Genomic DNA, 18,152 nt, shown 5'->3' on the forward strand with positions numbered 1-18,152 from the left:
TTTTTCTTGCCATATTGCTCTGGCTAGGACTTCCAGCACAATGTTGAATAAGAGCAGTGATAAAGGGCATCTTTGTCTGGTTCCTGTTCTCAAGAGGAATGTTTTCAGACTTTGTCCATTTAGGATTATGTTGGCTGTTGGCTTTATATAAATGCCCTTTATTATGTTCAGGAATTTCCCTTCTATTTCTATTTTGCTAAGAGTTTTTATCATGAATGTGTGTTAGACTTTGTCAATTCCCTTTTCTGCATCAATTGATAAGATTATGTGGTTCTTGTCTTTTGTTTTATTTATGTGATGGATTACATTGATCGTTGGCCTAATGTTGAACCATCCCTGTATACCTGCTATGAATCCCACTTAGTCATGGTGAATTATTTTTTTGATACGTTGTTGAATTCTATAGGCTAGAATTTTGTTGAGGATTTCTGCATCTATGTTCATGAGGAATACCGGTAATTTTCTTTTTTTTTTTTTAGTGTCTTTACCTGGTTTTCATATCAGAGTTATGCTAGCTTCACAGAATGAGTTTGGAAGTATTCCATCCTTTTCTGTGCTCTAGTTTTAGTTTTCCTATCTCTGTTTGTGTTAGTTTAGATAGGTAGTGTGTTTTCTAGAAATTTGTCCATTTCCTCTAGGTTTTCAAATTTCTTGGAGTACAATTTTTCATAGTATTCTGTTACAACTCCTTTAAGTTCAGTTGGGTCTGTTGTGATATCGCCCATCTCATTTCTTATTTAGGTTATTTGCTTCCTCTCCTGTTTTTCTTTTTTCATTTTGGTCGACGGTTTATCAATTTTGTTGATCTTTTCAAAAAACCAGCTTTTTTGGTCTTGTTAACTCTTTCAATGGTTTTTCCATTCTCTATTTCTGCTTTAATTTTTATTATTTCCTTTCTTCTGGTAACCATGCGTTTCTTTTGCGGCTATTTGTTCAACTTGTAGGGTTAATGTTTTGATTTTGGCCCTTTCCTCTCTTTGGGTGTGTGCATTTATTGCTAGAAACTCATCTCTGAGCACAGCTTTAGCTGTGTCCCAAAGTTTCTGGTAGGATGCGTCTTCATTCCTATTTGATTCTGTGAATTTCTTTACTCCATGCTTAATTTCTTCTATAACCCATTAGTTGTTGAGCAAGGTGTTGTTCAGTTTCCATGTGTTTGATTTTTTTCATTTGCTTTTTCTGTTATTGATTTCTGCTTTTTTGGCTTTACGGTCAGCAAAGATGCTTTGTAACATTTTGATGTTTTGGATTCTGTTATAGCTTGTTTATGGCCTAACATGATCTATTTTGGAGAATGTTCCATGTGCGCTGGAAAAGAAAGTATACTTCGCTGCCGTTGGGTGGAGCGTTCTGTGTGTCTATGTGTTCAAGTTGGTTGATTGTGGCATTTAGCTCTTCCGTGTCTTTATTGGGCTTTTTTCTGGATGTTCTGTCCTTCACCAAAAGTGGTGTGTTGAAGTCTCCTACTATTATTGTGGAGCTGTCTCTCTTTTCAATGCTATTAGAGTTTGTTTTGTGTATTTTGGAGTCCTGTGGTTGGATGTGTAAATATTTATAATGGTTAGGTCCTCCTGGTGTACTAACACTTTAATCATTATATAGTGTTCTTTCTTATCCTTTGTGGTGGATTTTACTTTAAAGTCTGTTTTGTAAGAGATTAATATTGCCACTCCTGCTCTTTTTTGATTGTTGTCTGCTTGATATATTTTTTTCCATCCTTTGAGTTTTTGTTTGCGTCTTTAAGTCTAAGGTGTGTCTCTTATAGGCAGCATATAGACAGACTGTGGTTTTTTTTTATCCAGTCTGCTACTCAGTTTCTTTATTGGTGCATTTAGTCCGTTTACATTCAGTGTAATTATTGATAGGTATGAGTTCAGTGTTGTCATTTTGATGTAATTTTTTTGTGTGTGCATTGCTGACAGTTTCTTTGTTCCATTTAATTCTCTGTGCTGAGTAATTTTTCTTTATGTATTTTCTTTTTGCATTTGCTGAGTCTTTATGTTTTTCTCGCTTTTTACTTTGATGTGTAGGATTGTTAGTTTCCTTTGTGATTATCTTTGTATTTATCCTTAGTTTTCTAATTTTAAACCAATCTTTTATTTCTTGATACCACCTTGAATTCCTCTCCATATGAAAGATCTATAGCTACATTTTTAGTCCTTCTTTTTTGCTTTAATGTTGTCATCTCTTACATCTGGTTCCCTATTTTCATCATTTTAGCTTTATTTTTGTGACTTCCCTATCTGGGTTTCTGTTTGCTCTGTCCTGTGTTCTAGTCTTGGGTTGTTATCTGATGCTACTGATTTTCTAACTGGAGGACTCCCTGTAGTATTTCTTGTAATTTTGGTTTGGTTTTGCAAATTCCCTAAACTTCTGTTTATCTGGAAATGCCCTCATTTCTCTACCACATTTGAGAGACAGTTTTGCTGGGTATATAATTCTTGGTTGGGAATTTTTTTCCTTCAAGGCTCTATATATGTCATCCCATTGCCTTCTTGCCTGCATGCTTTCTTTTGAGTAGTCCAAGCTTAGTCTTATTGACCCTCTTTGTAGGTGGCTTTTTGTTTATCCCTAGCTGCTCTTAAAATTTTGTTTACCTTTGGCTCTGGAAAGTTTGATTATAATATGTCTTGGTGACCTTCTTTTGGGATCTACCCTGCGTGGGGTTTGATGAGCATCTTGGGTAGGTATCTTTTCCTTTCACAGTATCAGGGAAGTTTCTTGCCAACAAATCTTCAACAATTCTCTCCATATTTTGTTATACCCCTGTTCTGGTACATGTAGGTTATTCCTACTGATAAGAGTTCTACATAATTCTTAGGGTTTCTTCATTTTTTTTTTAATTCTTTTATCTTATTGTTCCTCAAATAAGTTAGTTCCAAGTGCTTTATCTTCAGTCTCACTAATTCTGACTCCCATTGCCTCAATTCTACTCCTATGACTTTCTATTGAGAGTTGTCTAATTCTGAAATTTTATTGTTAATCTTCTGGATTTCTGTTTGCTGTCTATCTATGGATTCTTGCAGCCTGTTAAATTTGTCATTGTGCCCTTCTATAATCTTCTCAAGTTCCTCTATTGCTTTGTCTTTGCGTTCCTTGGCCTGTTCTGCGTTTTGCCTCATCTACTTCCTGATCTCTTGAAGAGTTCTGTAGATTAATCTTTTGTATTCTACCTACCGTAACTCCAAGAAATTCTCTTCCTCTGGAAGATTTTTTGATTCTTTGTTTTGGGAGCTTGCTGAAGCCATCATGTCCTGCCTTTTTATGTGATTTGATATTGACTATTGTCTCTGAGCCGTCAATATTACATTTATTTTATGTTTGCTTACTGTACCGTAGCTTCTTGTTTTGTTTTGTTTTGATATGCCCAAATAGGGTGCTCAAGTGTGCTAGTTTGATTATTGGAGCCTTTGAAGCTCTAACATCCTGTCACCAGGTGGTTAGCTCTGTTACTAGGCATGTGAGCCCACGATTCTGTTTACTTTTCTTGTATGAATTCTGCTCAGGTGTCCAGGTAGTCAGTCACCAAGTGTGTGGTGCAAGCTCTCACCTACAGTTGCAAATGGGCAAGGTGACTGGAGTAGGCACAGATATCTGGCTACAGTAGGGGGTCATGTGCTGAGCAAGGCAGGGGGCTGACAGCTGCACAAGTGTCTGGAGAAAAGCACGTCCCTGTTCCCTAGAGTGCATAGGTGGGTGGCTTTTGCAGTTGGACTGTGGGCGCCCAATGCTGTTGGCTGGAAGAACTGGGAGGCACCACCTATTCTTAGACCTCTGTGGCAGGTGGCTAGGTGGCATGGGTGGAGCCACCAGTCCTCAGGCCCCTGATGTGGGTAGGTGAGGACCCTGCTTAATGGCCAGAGTGGTATCAAATGTCATGAAGTGCCACTCCACCATACAGCTGATACAGTGAAGGGAGGCTTCAAGTATGTACCCTGTTGTACTGTGCTAATGAGGGCCTACATTGTTCAAATGGGCCAGCAAAGATCCATGCAGGGGTAAAGGCATTCAAAGTCCGTAGGCTCCTTATGCCTGTGCCTAGGCAAAGGGGTTGTGCCTGGCCTGAGCTCCCGGCTTAGGGAAACTTGCAGATTATTTTTTCCAGTTTGTTAATTTGTTCCCTCTCCAAGGCCGGAAGAATGGCTCAGGGTGAGTGTTGGGTCGTACTTCCGGGCCAGGGGAAGCAGCAATTGGCAATCACTGAAGACGGCCCAGAACCTGATGCAGAGCGCAGGGGAGCAGGTAAATTGGAGAGAGGTTCTTCCCAAATGGGGTGTTTTTTTCATTCACGCAGTAGGTTAGACACGTGTACTTATCTTTTGCTGACTGAGGGCCACTCTTCACTGGTCCTGGAGGCTTAAGTAGACTCTCCACTGTGGAAAATGCATCCTGAATGCCTCTGCTTGCCTCACTATGCACAGTGACTTATCTGGCCTGCAGGCTGCCGGTTCCCACCAGGTCAGGTCTGGCAACTCCTCCCTGCTTCTGAACAGTCTCTCCCTCCCCTTGCCACTCAGTCTGATTCCTCAACTTTGTCTTTAATGTTCAGGGCTCCTAGACTGTCACATATAACTGATTCACTAGTTTATTCAGGTCTTTGTTGTAAGAGGGACTACCGGAAGCATCTGACTCCTCGGTCATCTTGGCCCCACCTCCTAGGCTCTTATTCACTATTTTTTTATAAAAAATTATAAAATTCTTAATTCCTAAAAGCCACAATCTTATTTGTTCATTCACGGATATTTATTATGACCTTATGAAATATCAGGCATCACATTAAGTGCTTGAGATACAGCAAGGATTAAACAACATAGTCCCTTCTTTCAGGGACCTTGCATTCAACTGTTCTGAATACACACACACACACACACACACACACACACACACACACCAACCACGTGTGTCTTGAATAACTGGAATTAGTTCAGGCTGGAAGACCACTACTTCTTAACTAAACCTACCAGTTTGTCAAGGTAGAATCCAAATTCTCTGCATACAAATTATGAGGAGTAGTAGAAGACAAAGCCTGAATGGAATGCAGAATCTTGATATCCTTTCGCAAATTATTAGAAAGGTTTTACCTGATTCTTCTCTTCCTAATCATCTTTTCAGTGTAGAACACCAAAGATATTAAAATTACTGGTAAAAAAACAATTCAAGCAATTGATTAAAATGTATTTTTAATACCCTATACATTTAAAAACTTTTACTGAATGTATATGCACATTTCCTAATGTTAATGTCTTCTTCACAGTACATAAATTAAGTTCAAGACTATACAGTTAACTATGGGAATTACCTTTTTAAACTTTAAAACTCATTTCAATGTAAACTATATAAAATCCCAGTAAACTATATAGATGACAGTAAAACAAAAATAAAGCTCTTTTTTCAGTATTTTTTATTATTTCCCAGGAAACCCATTAAGTGGAATCCAGTATACAGATCTGCTCTCCCTCTTCGACACTCCTCAGTGTTAATAGTCATCCATGTGCAAAAATAATCCATATGGTCCCCTCCTTAATAAGCGGATCCCTTCTTCCATTATTTCTTTCATGTGTTCATTTACTCATTTTATTTCTACTGGATACAGGGTTAAGTGGGAATAATCACTTGGCACTGCCTGCCTCGAGAAGCTTATGACTGGGGTATGAAGAAAGGGTAGAGGGTCAGAAGAGGGTGGTGGTGAGGGTTTAGAATTAATGTAAGGGAACAAACATGCTAAGTGCCAAAAAGGAGGTCCAGAGTTGTCAGGGTTCAAAGGAAGTGGAAATTTTACCCAAATGGAAGTATTAAAGTATACCACAAAAAAAGGTGGCATTAGAGGTTGGCCCTGAAGGATGAGTAGCATTTCAATAGGGGGAAATCAGTGCTGCAGGGAAGGGCATGGAAGAAACACTCCGAGGTGAGTCCAAATTAAAGGCACAGAGGTGGATGGCATGGAACGTATTCAGGGGAAATGGAGCAGTCCATTTGCCTGTAGGATGCACGTAACAAACACAAAATCAAAATCAAAGCTAGTATTGAGACAAAAGGAGCCCTGGTGGCACAGAGGGTAAAGCACTCAGCTTCTAACTGAAAGATCAGTGGTTCAAACCCACCAGCCATTCCGTAGGAGGAAGATGTGGCAATCAGCTTTCATAAAGATTACAGCCTTGGAATACTACCCTATGGGGCAGTTCTGTTCTGTCCTACAGGGTTTCTGTGAGTAGGAATCAACTCGACGGCAGTGGGCTAATCGAAGACAAAAAATGGACAGTGACAGGAAAAGTTTAAAGTATCAGTAAGTATGTGACGGCTCTTACTAAGTGAACTTGGTGTTGGCGTGTGTGTGCATTACAGTTAAAACCCAATAATCTCCTGATGTCAGTGTCAGCCTGAGATACTTGATAATGCTGTGTATAACTAAAAGAATGAAAAGCCCTCCCCTGAAGGGTTTATAGTTGAATTTATTCTACTTCATTTACTCAGGAAACATATTGGGCAACTAATATTATGGACACCATTATTTATGAGTATAAAAGACACATTTTTGTTCTCAAGTCAGCAAACAAAAAATCATTAAACTGAAAATACTCCTACATCTCAAAGGAGTGTTTTCTGGTATGCAGTGACCATCAATCATCCTGTCCTGCTAATGCTGGATATAAACATATGTTTGAACCTGAGCTATCCTCAGTTTGTATCTACAACGCATGTACTGTCGAATAAAATTTTTTAAAAAAAAAAATTTTTTTTTTTTTCATTTGTAAAACAATTCCTACACAGACCACAGGGGACTGGGCTAGATTAAATTTAAGATGTCTTCCAATTTAAAAATTATCGTACTAAGATTCTAATTTTACTGAACTGAATCCTTTAGGAAGGCTGGATAGCAGGAATCAAAAAGTAAAAAAAAAACTATTTAAATCGCAAAGCCAGTGGTTGCCCAAATTCAGGTAAACGGCTACAGGCAGGGAGTCCCTAAGTGGTACAAACAGTTAACATGCTGCTAAACCAAAGGTTGGAGGTTCTAGTCCACCTATAGATGCCTCAGAAGAAAGGCCTGGAGATCTGCATCTGAAAATCAGCATTAAAAACTCTATGGAGCACAGTTCTACTCTGATACGCATGGAGTCACGATGAGTTGGAATTGACTCGATAGCAACTGGTGTGTGGTGATTATAGGCAAAGGATAGGTCAAGAATGTTTAATAATTATCCTGTCTCGAATGTACTTCCAGGCTACTGCTACTGCCACACACACAACAGATTCCTACCACATGCCTCAAGCTGCCTTTACTACACATCTCGGGTGAAAGCAATTACCTGTGCAGGCGGTAAAAGAAAAATCAGATATGACAAAACAACCGGTGATATTCAAAACAACTGCCCCTTTGAGCATTGTGTTCTCTTATCTATATGGAATCAAATTAATAACAGCAACTTGAACGGTTAGATAGGAAGCTAGGGGAGCAGTGAGTTTAGGAACAATTCAGAGAAGGAGAGTGAGAATGACTGCACAATCAGAAGAAAGCAGTCAGCGTCAATGAATTATACACGTAGAAATTGCTGAACTGGAATATGTTCTGCCATGTATATTTTCAACAACAACAAAAATAAAGTATTAAAACAAAAACCGTCCAGCAGCTCTTACAAAACACCTTCCACCAAATTCCTGACCTGCCTGTCTAATCAGATTTAAACCACCTATAGGTCATCACTCAAACAGTGACTTATGTAGGAATGCTTGTCACTGATCACCAGTGCCCATTTGCAGTGCTGCTTTGTGAACCCTGGACAAGGCCAACATCACACACAGTACCTCGTCCTGCTACCAATTCACCTGCACCCAGATTTCATCTCTGCCATGTCCTACTACACCAGGAAGCTCACAATGAATTTACTCCCTAGGGACAGAGAGGAGCTAACCTGAATCTCAGGAGAAATAACAATAGTGTGATTAGTTCTTCAAAAAGCATGGGTAACACATACTTACCTATGTGTTTGGAGATTATTATGTTGCCTAATTTTCAAGTATTAGGGTGCTTATTTAACAGTCAGAATACTTTTTTTTACAGATATGTTTCAGTAGGACATACCGCAGAATTCAGGAATTTCCTGAATTGATACATCATTTATTCCTGGCAAATCATAACCTTTGTCTACATACAGTTCATTTTTTTCCAAACTAGAATTGTACTCCCTTTAATTTCTATCAAACAAACAAAAGGTGTCTCTCTCTCTCTCTCTCTTTTTTTTAATTGCTATTCAGATTTAAGAACAAGTCAACAACTTTAATAATGTCATGATAGAGAAGATGGCTTGACTTCTCTGGGCTTCGTTTCTTTATAACATAAAAGGGCTGAAAGACTTCTAGAGTGTCTTCTAACTCTAATATCCCATGATTTTACAATGATAGAGTGTAAGTATCAAGTGTTTCATTCTTAAAAACATTCCTAGGGAATTATTAATAGTGAGGCATATTTTTTAAAAACAGATAACTTACTTTTAACAAGGAGACTGTTTTCATTAATATTTGCTCATGTCTTAAACATAGAAAAATCTCCCCAAAGATATTTAAGTTTATATAAACTTCCCTCTCACTGACCACTTTCCCTTGTTTCCTTAGAGAAATTCTAATAATCCCATATTTATGACAGTTGTATAAAAGGATGCAACTGCCACACCAAAAATTCAGCATTATCAAACTCTTCTACAGGAAGGATGGGCAGGATACCATTGCGAAAACGTTTACTAAATAACCTTGACGAATTGGAAAGTTTTCAAGGAGTCCTTAGAGAATGAAGGAACAAACATACTGTCAACATACTGAAACTTAAAAGGAAAATTAAACTGTTTGCATTGAAACAAGCCCTTAAAATAAACGTATTATTCGCCCACAAAATAACACCGTTATTCTGAAGGATTTCCATGAATTAACGCCACCCGAGGACTTGGCATTACGCTGCATCAGATAATACGTCACGTTTCTTCTACTCTGTTAGTGATTAGATTTTCCTACAGAAAATCATATTTTCACTCTCCTTTTATATTATATATTACTGAGATCTTTAAAACAGAAAATTGGCAAGCTCTCCTTAAATAAGAATCACTGAGCTGCACAGCTTTTTCTGTGTTAAGCAGTGATTAAATACTCTAATAATAAAACTTGAACATATTTAGACATTTAAGATTATCCAGTGAAACACATGAGTTCTAGTTTCCAGAATTGTACTCAAATTTGAATTACATTTACTGTTACAATAATAAATTTAATCCCTGGTACAATACAGGTAGCATTTATCTGTCTGTCTTATGACACATGATACTTTCCATCATCTACCATCTTATTCCTTCAAACACAGGAGGAACTACTTTAAGAGTAGAGCTAGGTGTGATTTATCCCAGTATCTTTCCCAGCACCTAGGCCTGTTGTTTTTAGAGAGTTGTTGTCCTTAGATGCCATTGAGTTGATTTTGACTCATAGTGACCCTATCTGACAGAGAACTGCCCCATATGGATTTCTGGGCTGCAATTTTTGTGGGAGCACAACGCCAGGTCTTTCTCCCTCAGAACCAGTGGGCGAGTTAGAACTGCCAACTTTTCTGTTAGCAGCCGTGCACTTAACTGTTGCGCCACCAGGGCTCCTTATTTAAAGAATAGGTCCTTCCTAAATACTTGTTGAATAAATGGAGCTTAAATGTTCAGATATATTAGTTATATGTCAACGCCTTCTTATACAGAGCTATTTGTATGTTCCTAAGGACAGCAAGGAAACCCTGGGGGCGTATGCTTAAGAGCTACGGCGGCTAACCAAAAGGTCAGCAGTTTGAATCCACCAGGCGCTCCTTGGAAACCACATGGGGCTGTTATGCTCTATGCCTATGAGTTGGAATCGACTCGATGGCAACGGATTTAAGGACAGCAACTAACGAGGTGAAATTTAATCTCCGAAAAGCATTTGAATGTGATTAGTGTTTTGGTTATCTTGCCTACTAAATCAGCAAATTATCACAAATACTAGTTGCTCTATAAAACTGGTTAAGATTTAGAGCAAAAAAAAAAAAAAAGCCAATCAAATTAATAGGACATATATTTTTAAACAGAAAACAAAACAAAGCAAACAACAACAACAAAAAAAACTGCTATTACAAGCTGAGTTCCATCCACAAAGGGAAGAGACTTTTTCCGACTTGTTCACTGCTGAACCCTCAGCTTTTAGCAGTGTCTGGCAAAGTAGGCCCACAATAAATACTTGTTTAATAAACAGGCTACTGATAACACATGTTATTTAATCTATTTTGTTTTTAGTTTAGGATGTAAATAAAACAGGATTCATTTGAGGACTGAAGAGCCCCCCATATAGGTTCCTACTGAGGTCTGATTCTGGCAAAGGCTCCAGGCTTTGGGATTACCAACTGTAAAATAACAGTGAATTTACATCCCAGATACTGATCAAGCCCAGGCCTGGGATACATCAAGAGCAGGTAAGCAAGAACTTCAAGCCATCATCCCTGCGCCTGTAGGCAATGCCAGTGCCAGCAATAACAAGTAAGCTTTTCTGGCAAATCCATCAAAATTAAATCTTAAACTTTTGAAAAAAAAAAAAACTAGTATGTTTATTATGCTCCCTTCATACTTAGGGGCTTAACTATCTGTGGGGAGAGCCTATAATTATGATCATTTACTTATAACCTAAAAGTATTTATAAAGGCATCTGCCCTTTTGAGAACCTTTTTCAAAGAACAGGACTCTAAAACTGATCCTGTGGGGCAACAATAAATCACAGGTTTGGGGGCCCAATTTTGACAACTCTTGGAAAGAATTGCTGTCACCTGTCTTTAATTTCCTGACCCTGCTACAACAAATATCAGCAACGTCTAAAACCCAGAATTCCTAGTCTGGCCAAGCAAGTCACCGAGGCCAACGGCTGCTCCAAGACAGAGGTAAAAGAGAACAGGAAGGAAACAAAAAGGGAATGGACATCTGTGAGCTCATGAAAGTGACATCATCATTGATAATATCCTCGAGTGTCACTGAACTGCATGACATAGAACTAATAGTCTTTTCTAACTAAAGCTAATTACACTCACAGAGCCTCTTGGTTCTGGAGGCTTCAATGTCTGGGTTTGTCTGTGAGTTGTTCTGTGAAAAATTCAGGTGAACTGAAGCCTTACTGGAAAATTGCTCCAGGGCAAGGGTCTCACTAATCTGCCTGAATATAAAGTTTGAAGTAAGGCCGTCCCCAGGTTACAGGTTACATCCAATTTACCCAACTCATGGACAACAGACAGCTCATACTTGCTCTTTAACGTTATGTAAATTTGCCCTCACTTTGAAATGACTGAACCAACCCCTCTTCTTACAACAAATTCTTCATCACAATCACCTTTACTTGCTGCACGTCAGCTTTTAAATCACTGAAAAGGCTTCAAGCCTTTTCTTGCACTGAAGTTTAAGACTGCTTGTACTTTTAATTTACGAAGTGCTTTCATATACACTGTCTCACTTTATCTTCAGACAACTCTGAGGTAAGTGTCTTCGTCACCACGTAACATACAAAAATAACTCTAGAAAATGATGCCTTTGTCTTCAATTCACAAGCATATCTTCCTGAAATTTCACGGTGCTAAATACAAGTCAGGAGTCAACTAGGACAAATCTCAAAAACACACCAATCTCAAGTGGATAAATCTGTAAAAGAGATCATCCAAAATCTACCAGTACAATGGCAAAAACAACTCACCCTTCTTCTGTTACAAAAATACCTGTGCTTTGTAAACTATAGCATTATATCACTTTTAATTGAATACTCCATAGATTACAAAATAAGAACATTTTTCTTAAAATTCTAGTGGTGGAATTCATCCATTGGGAAGGGCTTAGGTAATTACTTTGGGAAGATAACTAGGTTGTGGGAGGAGGGGCTAAATGTGCCCTTCCCTTTTCTCTCCAATCTCACAAAGACCTCCAAGTAGGGTTTTTGCTGTTTTGCAGCAAAGAAAACACATGCCCCCGCCAAAGTAATCTTTTGCTTTATATATAATCTCATCTTCCTAAAATACCCATTCTCCCAATCCTATTATCTCTTGTCTCTCCTTCCTTCACTAGCTAAAGTGGAAGTACACTGGAGTGTATCTTTATAACCACATACTACCTTATCTATGTATTTATGACTCCTTGGGTGCCTTCTAGGCTGTGTCTAACTGTCCTGGGAACAAAGCACCACACAAATCACGCCGTTTGGATAGGAGGAGACAAGTTAAAACCTCCCAGGAAGACTCTGTACACACTTGTGCTCCCTGAGTCTGCAGAGGACTTCGTATTTCAAAGGTCAGTCTTGAGTCTCTCCACTTTGATGACTAATGTTAAACTGTTTGACTCTTTATAAAAATATTTAGCTGTGCTTATTTACATAATTTCATCCACAGTGCACACAGTAGGCACATATCTGTTGAACAAAATCCCCAGATGGATGAGAAAACAGGGAGAAGACCTCCCCCCAACCCCACAAGACCTTCTTTTTCCAACATAGTAGCTTAACAGTTGAGAAAGGTAAAATTACAACCCAATTTATAGAAGTTTTTGTGTATTCCTCTGCTACATAAAACTGTATGTCTTTGTATAAAACAAGGGGAAAAAAAAGGGATGACACACGACACAACGTCAACCACGCAATGGGGAAATTCCAGTATCACTAAGAAAACACCATTATCCTAAATCACACACACTTTCCTTTAATATCGGTTACCAAAGAGGAGAAGCTTTAAAGACTGCTTTCTCCCAACCAATCGCAGAACCAGTCCAGGAAAAGCAACGGCAAAAGGCAGAATCTAAGGATACCACATCTTGGACTCAAGTCTAACGCTCTGAAGAAATCTAAGGGCTATGGCAACCCAGAGATATAAAGTAATAGCACTGGGTAATGACAAGTAGGTAACATTTTCGGAAGAAAAGTTTTAAAGGACAGTGTTAGCAGCTGGGCATTAGCACTGATGCTCCTTGTACTATCACGAATCACTCTTATCGCACGCATCTTTTAATAAACAAAGTACAACACATGGGGTCGCCAAGAGTCAAAATTGACTCCACAGCAATTTTGCTTTAACTCTGGGGTGTAATTAGCAAAAAATTCCTCAGAGTTTCTACATTTTTTATACCTTATTTATACCAGACTAGTGAAGTTGTCTTCCCACTAATTACCACACCGCATACTGCTACCTCTCAGTCTCTCAAAAATTCCCCAGTGACGGGGGGGCGGGAACAATGAGGGGGGCGGGAGGGCGTGTGTGTTTCAGCTTGGTCTGTTCTGGCCCTAAGGGCCACTCAATTTCCCCGGACTCCCCCCTTCAGGGCAGACAGGGAGAAAACAAATAACTTGCACACCAGTAGGGAAGCCTGCGCAGGTCACGTTTTCTGACTGGTGTTTCTGCTCGCTGTCTGGCAAGGTCACCGACGCTGGCTCAGGGCTCTGTTGACAAAACTTACTCGCACTCTGTAAGATCCACGGGTCGCTCCGGGCCTGCCTAGCGACTACCCCCGCCCTCACCCTCTGGACCTGAGGACCCCCGACCCTGCCAGGGCGCGCGGCCCGGACAGCTCGGGCACCGCTCCCTCGCTCACCTGACCACGTTGGGGTGCTCGAAGGTCTCCAGGTGCCTCAGCACCGCCACCTCGCGGATGGTGGAGAGCGGCATGCCCTCTTCGCCAGTCTGCACCCGCACACGCTTCAGCGCCACGAAACGGCCTCCGTTCTTCAAGTCCCGGGCCTTGAACACCTTCCCATAGGCGCCCTCCCCGATCTCCGCCACGCACTCGTATTGCTGGTCCGCGCGACTCAGGCCGTCCTTCTCCATACCGTCCTAACACCGCCCGGCGCAGCGCCGCTGGAGCGGGCAGAGAGCGCGCTCGGCTCGCTTGCGGCCGCCGCTCGCCTCCTCCCGAGCTCCGGCGCTTGGTCTCGCTCTCCCTCGCCCCCGCCGGCTCCGGGGCTCTGGCTCTCGCGGCCGCCGGGGCTGGATGGAGCGACCTCCCCTCGGGCGGGCGCAGCCCTGGTACCGCCGCTGCGAAACCCCGCCTGCTGAGTCGCCGCCGCCGGAGGAGCGAGCCGATCCCTCCTCTTCCCTCTCCGAAGCGGAGTCCTCTGCTCAGACACCGAGGCGATTACATAGTCTCTGCCCGAGCGCTTCACTGGGCAAAATCGCTTCACCTAAAAGAGGAGGCGGTAGGACAAGAAGAAAATACAATCAGACATCCCAGTCGTCTTCCTCGGGGTTCCGGCAGTCTCCCCTCCTTCTTCAAGAAGCCCCCATCGCTACCCGCCGCGCTCTCCTGCCCTCTCCCAGGCCTCTCAATCCTTCCTGGTTCCTCCGAGAAAAGCGAAGTTACTTTTCTTTCCCTGTAGAGCTGGAGCGGTCTTCGCGCGGAGAGGTTGCAGGGGCCCCTCGGGGATGAGCGCGCCGCGCGGGGCGCAGTGGAACGGGAGGGGGCGTGCCGAGCAGCCCAGAGTGTGCCGGGAGCGCGGGGGAGGGGAGGCGCCGGGCACGCCAATGTCACGGCTTAATACTTATCCCTTTATCATTCTGTTGCACTACTACCATCCCCACTCCGCCGGGGCCTGGACGTGCAGGGACAAGGGGGTATGGGGGTGCAGGGGTCCCGGGGGGCGTTCAGGGGTCGTGCACAAGCCAGTGTGGCGAGACTGGGGGTCCACCCGTGTGGGGCCGCAGAATGTTGGAGGGGGCTCCCAAGACCCTGTAACCCGATGCTAGGAGTGTGCGAGAAGGGGTGGTCAGACATCTGCTCGGAAATTGCTTCCTTTCTTTCTGCTTTCAGTTTTTCTACGAGGAGACATTTAAAAACGACTCGCACACACAAATAGTCTTTTGGGGTAAAGGAGTCTCGGTTGGAAAACGAAATTCTTCCTTCGCCTCAGAGGACCTCCCTGGTGTAGACCCAGGGAGGACAATCCATCTGGTCCAGGACGACTTGGGCTTCCGCTATTCAAGGGGTGGGCGAACGAGGGGCCCTAGTGAAGGCAGTCACCCACGGGACCCCAAGGGTGTGAGACACTTTCGCCTCCTTAAAAAATAACTTCAGGAAAAATGTAGCATGACTGTGACTCACCCTGAAGTTCTCATCTGATTTCAACCTGAGCAAAATCCAACCTCCCAAAAGGGAAGAAGAAGAGTATATATATGTTGCGCCTCCCGGGGTGAGAGAGAAAGGGATGCGCCCTAGGGATCGAGACACGCAGACTTTTTCCCACTCCAAGGACTGTCCCCGATGTAGGCAATGGAGGCAGCTGCGCCAGTCCCCTTCGGGTTGAGGCCCGGTCCTGTCTGCGGCCAGACGTCCCCCGGAGCCCTCGGCACAACAAAGCGCCGGGCGGGGGGATCCCCCAATTTCCCTCCCCATTCAGCTGCATTTCAGGGCCGAGGGGACCTCCCGCCCCACCGCCGCCGCAGCCTCAGTCGGACATTCGCTACGCCAGCCGCGTGTCTGGAATTCCCAGGACACCTCGGAATTACCTTCCCGCAACCGCTGGCCCGCTCGCCTTCCGCCAGGAACTAAACAAACGGCGCAACCCCACGATGTGCGGATGGATGGGACCGCGACGAGGACAGAGCCCCTCACACTCCGGCCATCCAGAGCTCTTCTTAAAAGGTGAAGACGATTCCTGGGGAGCCGAGGAACAAGCCCCCAGAGCCTGGCTGGGGGTCTGGGCGAAGGCGAGGGCCACACAGGTAGCGGGGGAGCCGCCGCTGGCCTCCCAGTCCGCCCTCCCGCGTCCCTCCTCCCCCGAGTCCAGCGTGGGGCTCAGCGGCGAAGGAAGCGTCGAGGGACGTCCCACCCCCGCAGGGAACTGCGCCCGCCGCCCCGCCTGGCCCCGCACCGCCCGCAGCCCTCGCCTTGGCTCTCCCCCCCTCGCTCCCCGGACGGCTGGCTCCGGCGGAGAGAAACAGGAGCAGCAGTGCCTTCCCCCCCTCCACTTTTTTTTTTTTTTTTTTGCTGTTGTTGCTTTCCCACGCTGGCTGAATGTGACTTGACCCCATTTCAAAAAAGTTTGACATAGTGCTTCAACATTTCCGCATTCCTCTGCGACTACAAAGGCTGCAGCCGCCTCCTTCTGCTTTCTGTCTCTGCTCTCTGTCTTCACACTCAATGAAATCCTTCATGTGCCTCTCCCGAAGCCTGCCAAGCACTGCAAGGGTCGCCACCAGCGCAGCGACAAGAGGCCGCACCGGGGACCGCGAATGCGGCTTGTGCGCACACGCAGATGCGCCCACGTGCACACAGACGGGCGCGCTGCGGGACCTAGGAGCTTCTAACTGCGGGGCGTGCGTTTTAGCTGCGGTTTTTTTAAATGATAAAAGTAAACGTGGACACTAAAGCAAAACGGTGACCTCGCAAGGGCTCCAAGCCTGGGCACTGGCCGACTGCGTGCACTCTAGTTGTGCATAACACGTCCGCAGGGGTTGTCAGCAGGAAGCCTTCGTTAACATAGATCTCGTGGTGGGGAAGGTGGAGCCCACACCCACACCTCAGCGAGCTGGAGGCACTTTCGTGGAGAAATAAAATGGGGCAGGGAAACACATTCTCCCGCATGGAGTCCCCAGAGGCAGTGCATTTGAAACACTAAATATGGATTATACGAGTGTCCGAGTGCAGTTCCGTTTTGAGAAGCTGGATAAGGAGTGTGTGTACATGTGGGTGTTTGTGCAGACGGATAAGTGGAGACGGGATCTCGCTGTTAGGGGGTGTCCCTCGGGTGGGATGTTCACGTCACGCCAGATTGGGAGGGACTCCTGTAGCTGCCCAAAACTGGCCCCCGTAACCTACCCCGCCTTGGTTCGGAAGGAGTTAACCAAAGCCAAGTCGGCGGACACACAGCCCCCCCACTCTTACCCCTACCCCCACCCCGCCTTCGACCCTGTACAAGCCTCCAAATCTCCTCGGGACTCCCCACCAAGAAACCCACCCACCCGAGCGCACAGCTCCTCACCTGAGGGACCTAGCCGCGTCCGGCCACCCGAAGGGGCTTCGAGTGCCTGTCAGACCTCGGCACTTACCCAGGGCCGTGCAGAGCAGGTAATGCGGCGCAGAGGAAGGAGTTACCAGTACTTTCTCCGGCTAGGGGGTGGGCACAGCGGCGGAGGGCGGAGGGACGGCGGAGGGCGCCGCCTGCTTCGCTCGCCGGGGGTGGACGGGGGCCGTGGGGCTCTGGCCGGGGATCGCGGCCCGAACCCGGGAGGCAGCGGGGGCGGCCGCGGGGCGGGGGCGGGGACGGAGACCCGGTAGGCCACCCCTGCCGAGGACCCACCCGGCGGCGGGGCCGGGGTCTCGCGGCACAGTGGCAAGCAAGTGTGCAAATTAAAGCCTTCCGGAGGGAGGGGAGGCGGCGGAGAACCGGCCGTACTAGGAGCCTCCCCGCTCCCCAGCCCTCAGCTCGGAGTGGGGGTCAATAAGGGGGAGTTTAAATGAAAATTTCTGGCTTTCACTGAAACTGTAGTGGGGGATCTCGCGACCTAAATGCGAGGCGTGAGAAGGAAAGAGTGTCGTCGGGAGTCGCCGGAGATTGCAAACCCAGGGCGGTGCAGAGTTAGGGTTTTGACAGGGTGAGGCGGGGGTATCTTCAGTCAGTGATGTGGACGGATGGGAAAAACACAAAACAAACAACAGTAATTATGAGGGACTGGAGGGAGTGGTAAATATCAACACTTTCCAAGAAACTAAAAAATCAGACCAAAAAATAACTCTTCTCTATTAAAAAAAAAAATTTTGGCAGGACGCCTTGCAGAAAAGAAAATACTAATCTGTCCAAGCACTTTTCACTTTCAGCCTGAGCCACATTTGTTTTGTTTTCCTTCGCTTCCTTTCGGCCTCACAAAGCCTTATCTTTTCCTTTTGGACAGAGGATATGGTTTGGAAATTGTCAGGCACTCTTGTGGTTAACGATCTACTTGAAAGGGCTGGCTAGTTCACAATTATTAAGTGGTTAGCAACTGCTGAGGGTTCAATAAGATATTTCTCGGGAGCTAAAAATACTAAAATTTAGTGCAAATAACAGAATTGCAAGATAATGGGCACCCCCCCCCCCCCCACACACACACAAAGAGGAGAGAACGTGATTCGGTGGGTTCTCAGTTTAAATGCATTATTGGAATTCTG

The 18,152-nt window shown here is 44.4% G+C and overlaps 1 protein-coding gene across 3 annotated transcripts in view; it reads right to left on the minus strand.

Moving 5' to 3' along the window:
* Positions 1 to 17,100, minus strand: part of CDK6 (cyclin dependent kinase 6) — a 276,759-nt gene extending 259,659 nt beyond the window's left edge. Inside the window, exons 1-2 of one of the 3 annotated variants that reach the window (XM_049894331.1) lie at positions 16,987 to 17,100; positions 13,605 to 14,190 (exon numbers count right to left, since the gene is read on the minus strand). In XM_049894331.1, coding sequence (XP_049750288.1) covers positions 13,605 to 13,837 — 233 coding nt within the window. In that variant the 5' untranslated portion in view covers positions 13,838 to 14,190; positions 16,987 to 17,100. Of the gene's footprint in view, positions 1 to 13,604; positions 14,191 to 14,369; positions 15,218 to 15,511; positions 15,725 to 16,986 lie in introns of those variants that run through there. The other 2 variants (XM_049894332.1, XM_049894335.1) reach the window with 2 other exon arrangements.
* Between the last annotated feature and the right edge of the window lie 1,052 nt (positions 17,101 to 18,152).

This window comes from Elephas maximus, chromosome 8 (assembly GCF_024166365.1).
Source record: "Elephas maximus indicus isolate mEleMax1 chromosome 8, mEleMax1 primary haplotype, whole genome shotgun sequence".
Classification (NCBI taxonomy): Eukaryota; Metazoa; Chordata; class Mammalia; order Proboscidea; family Elephantidae; genus Elephas; species Elephas maximus.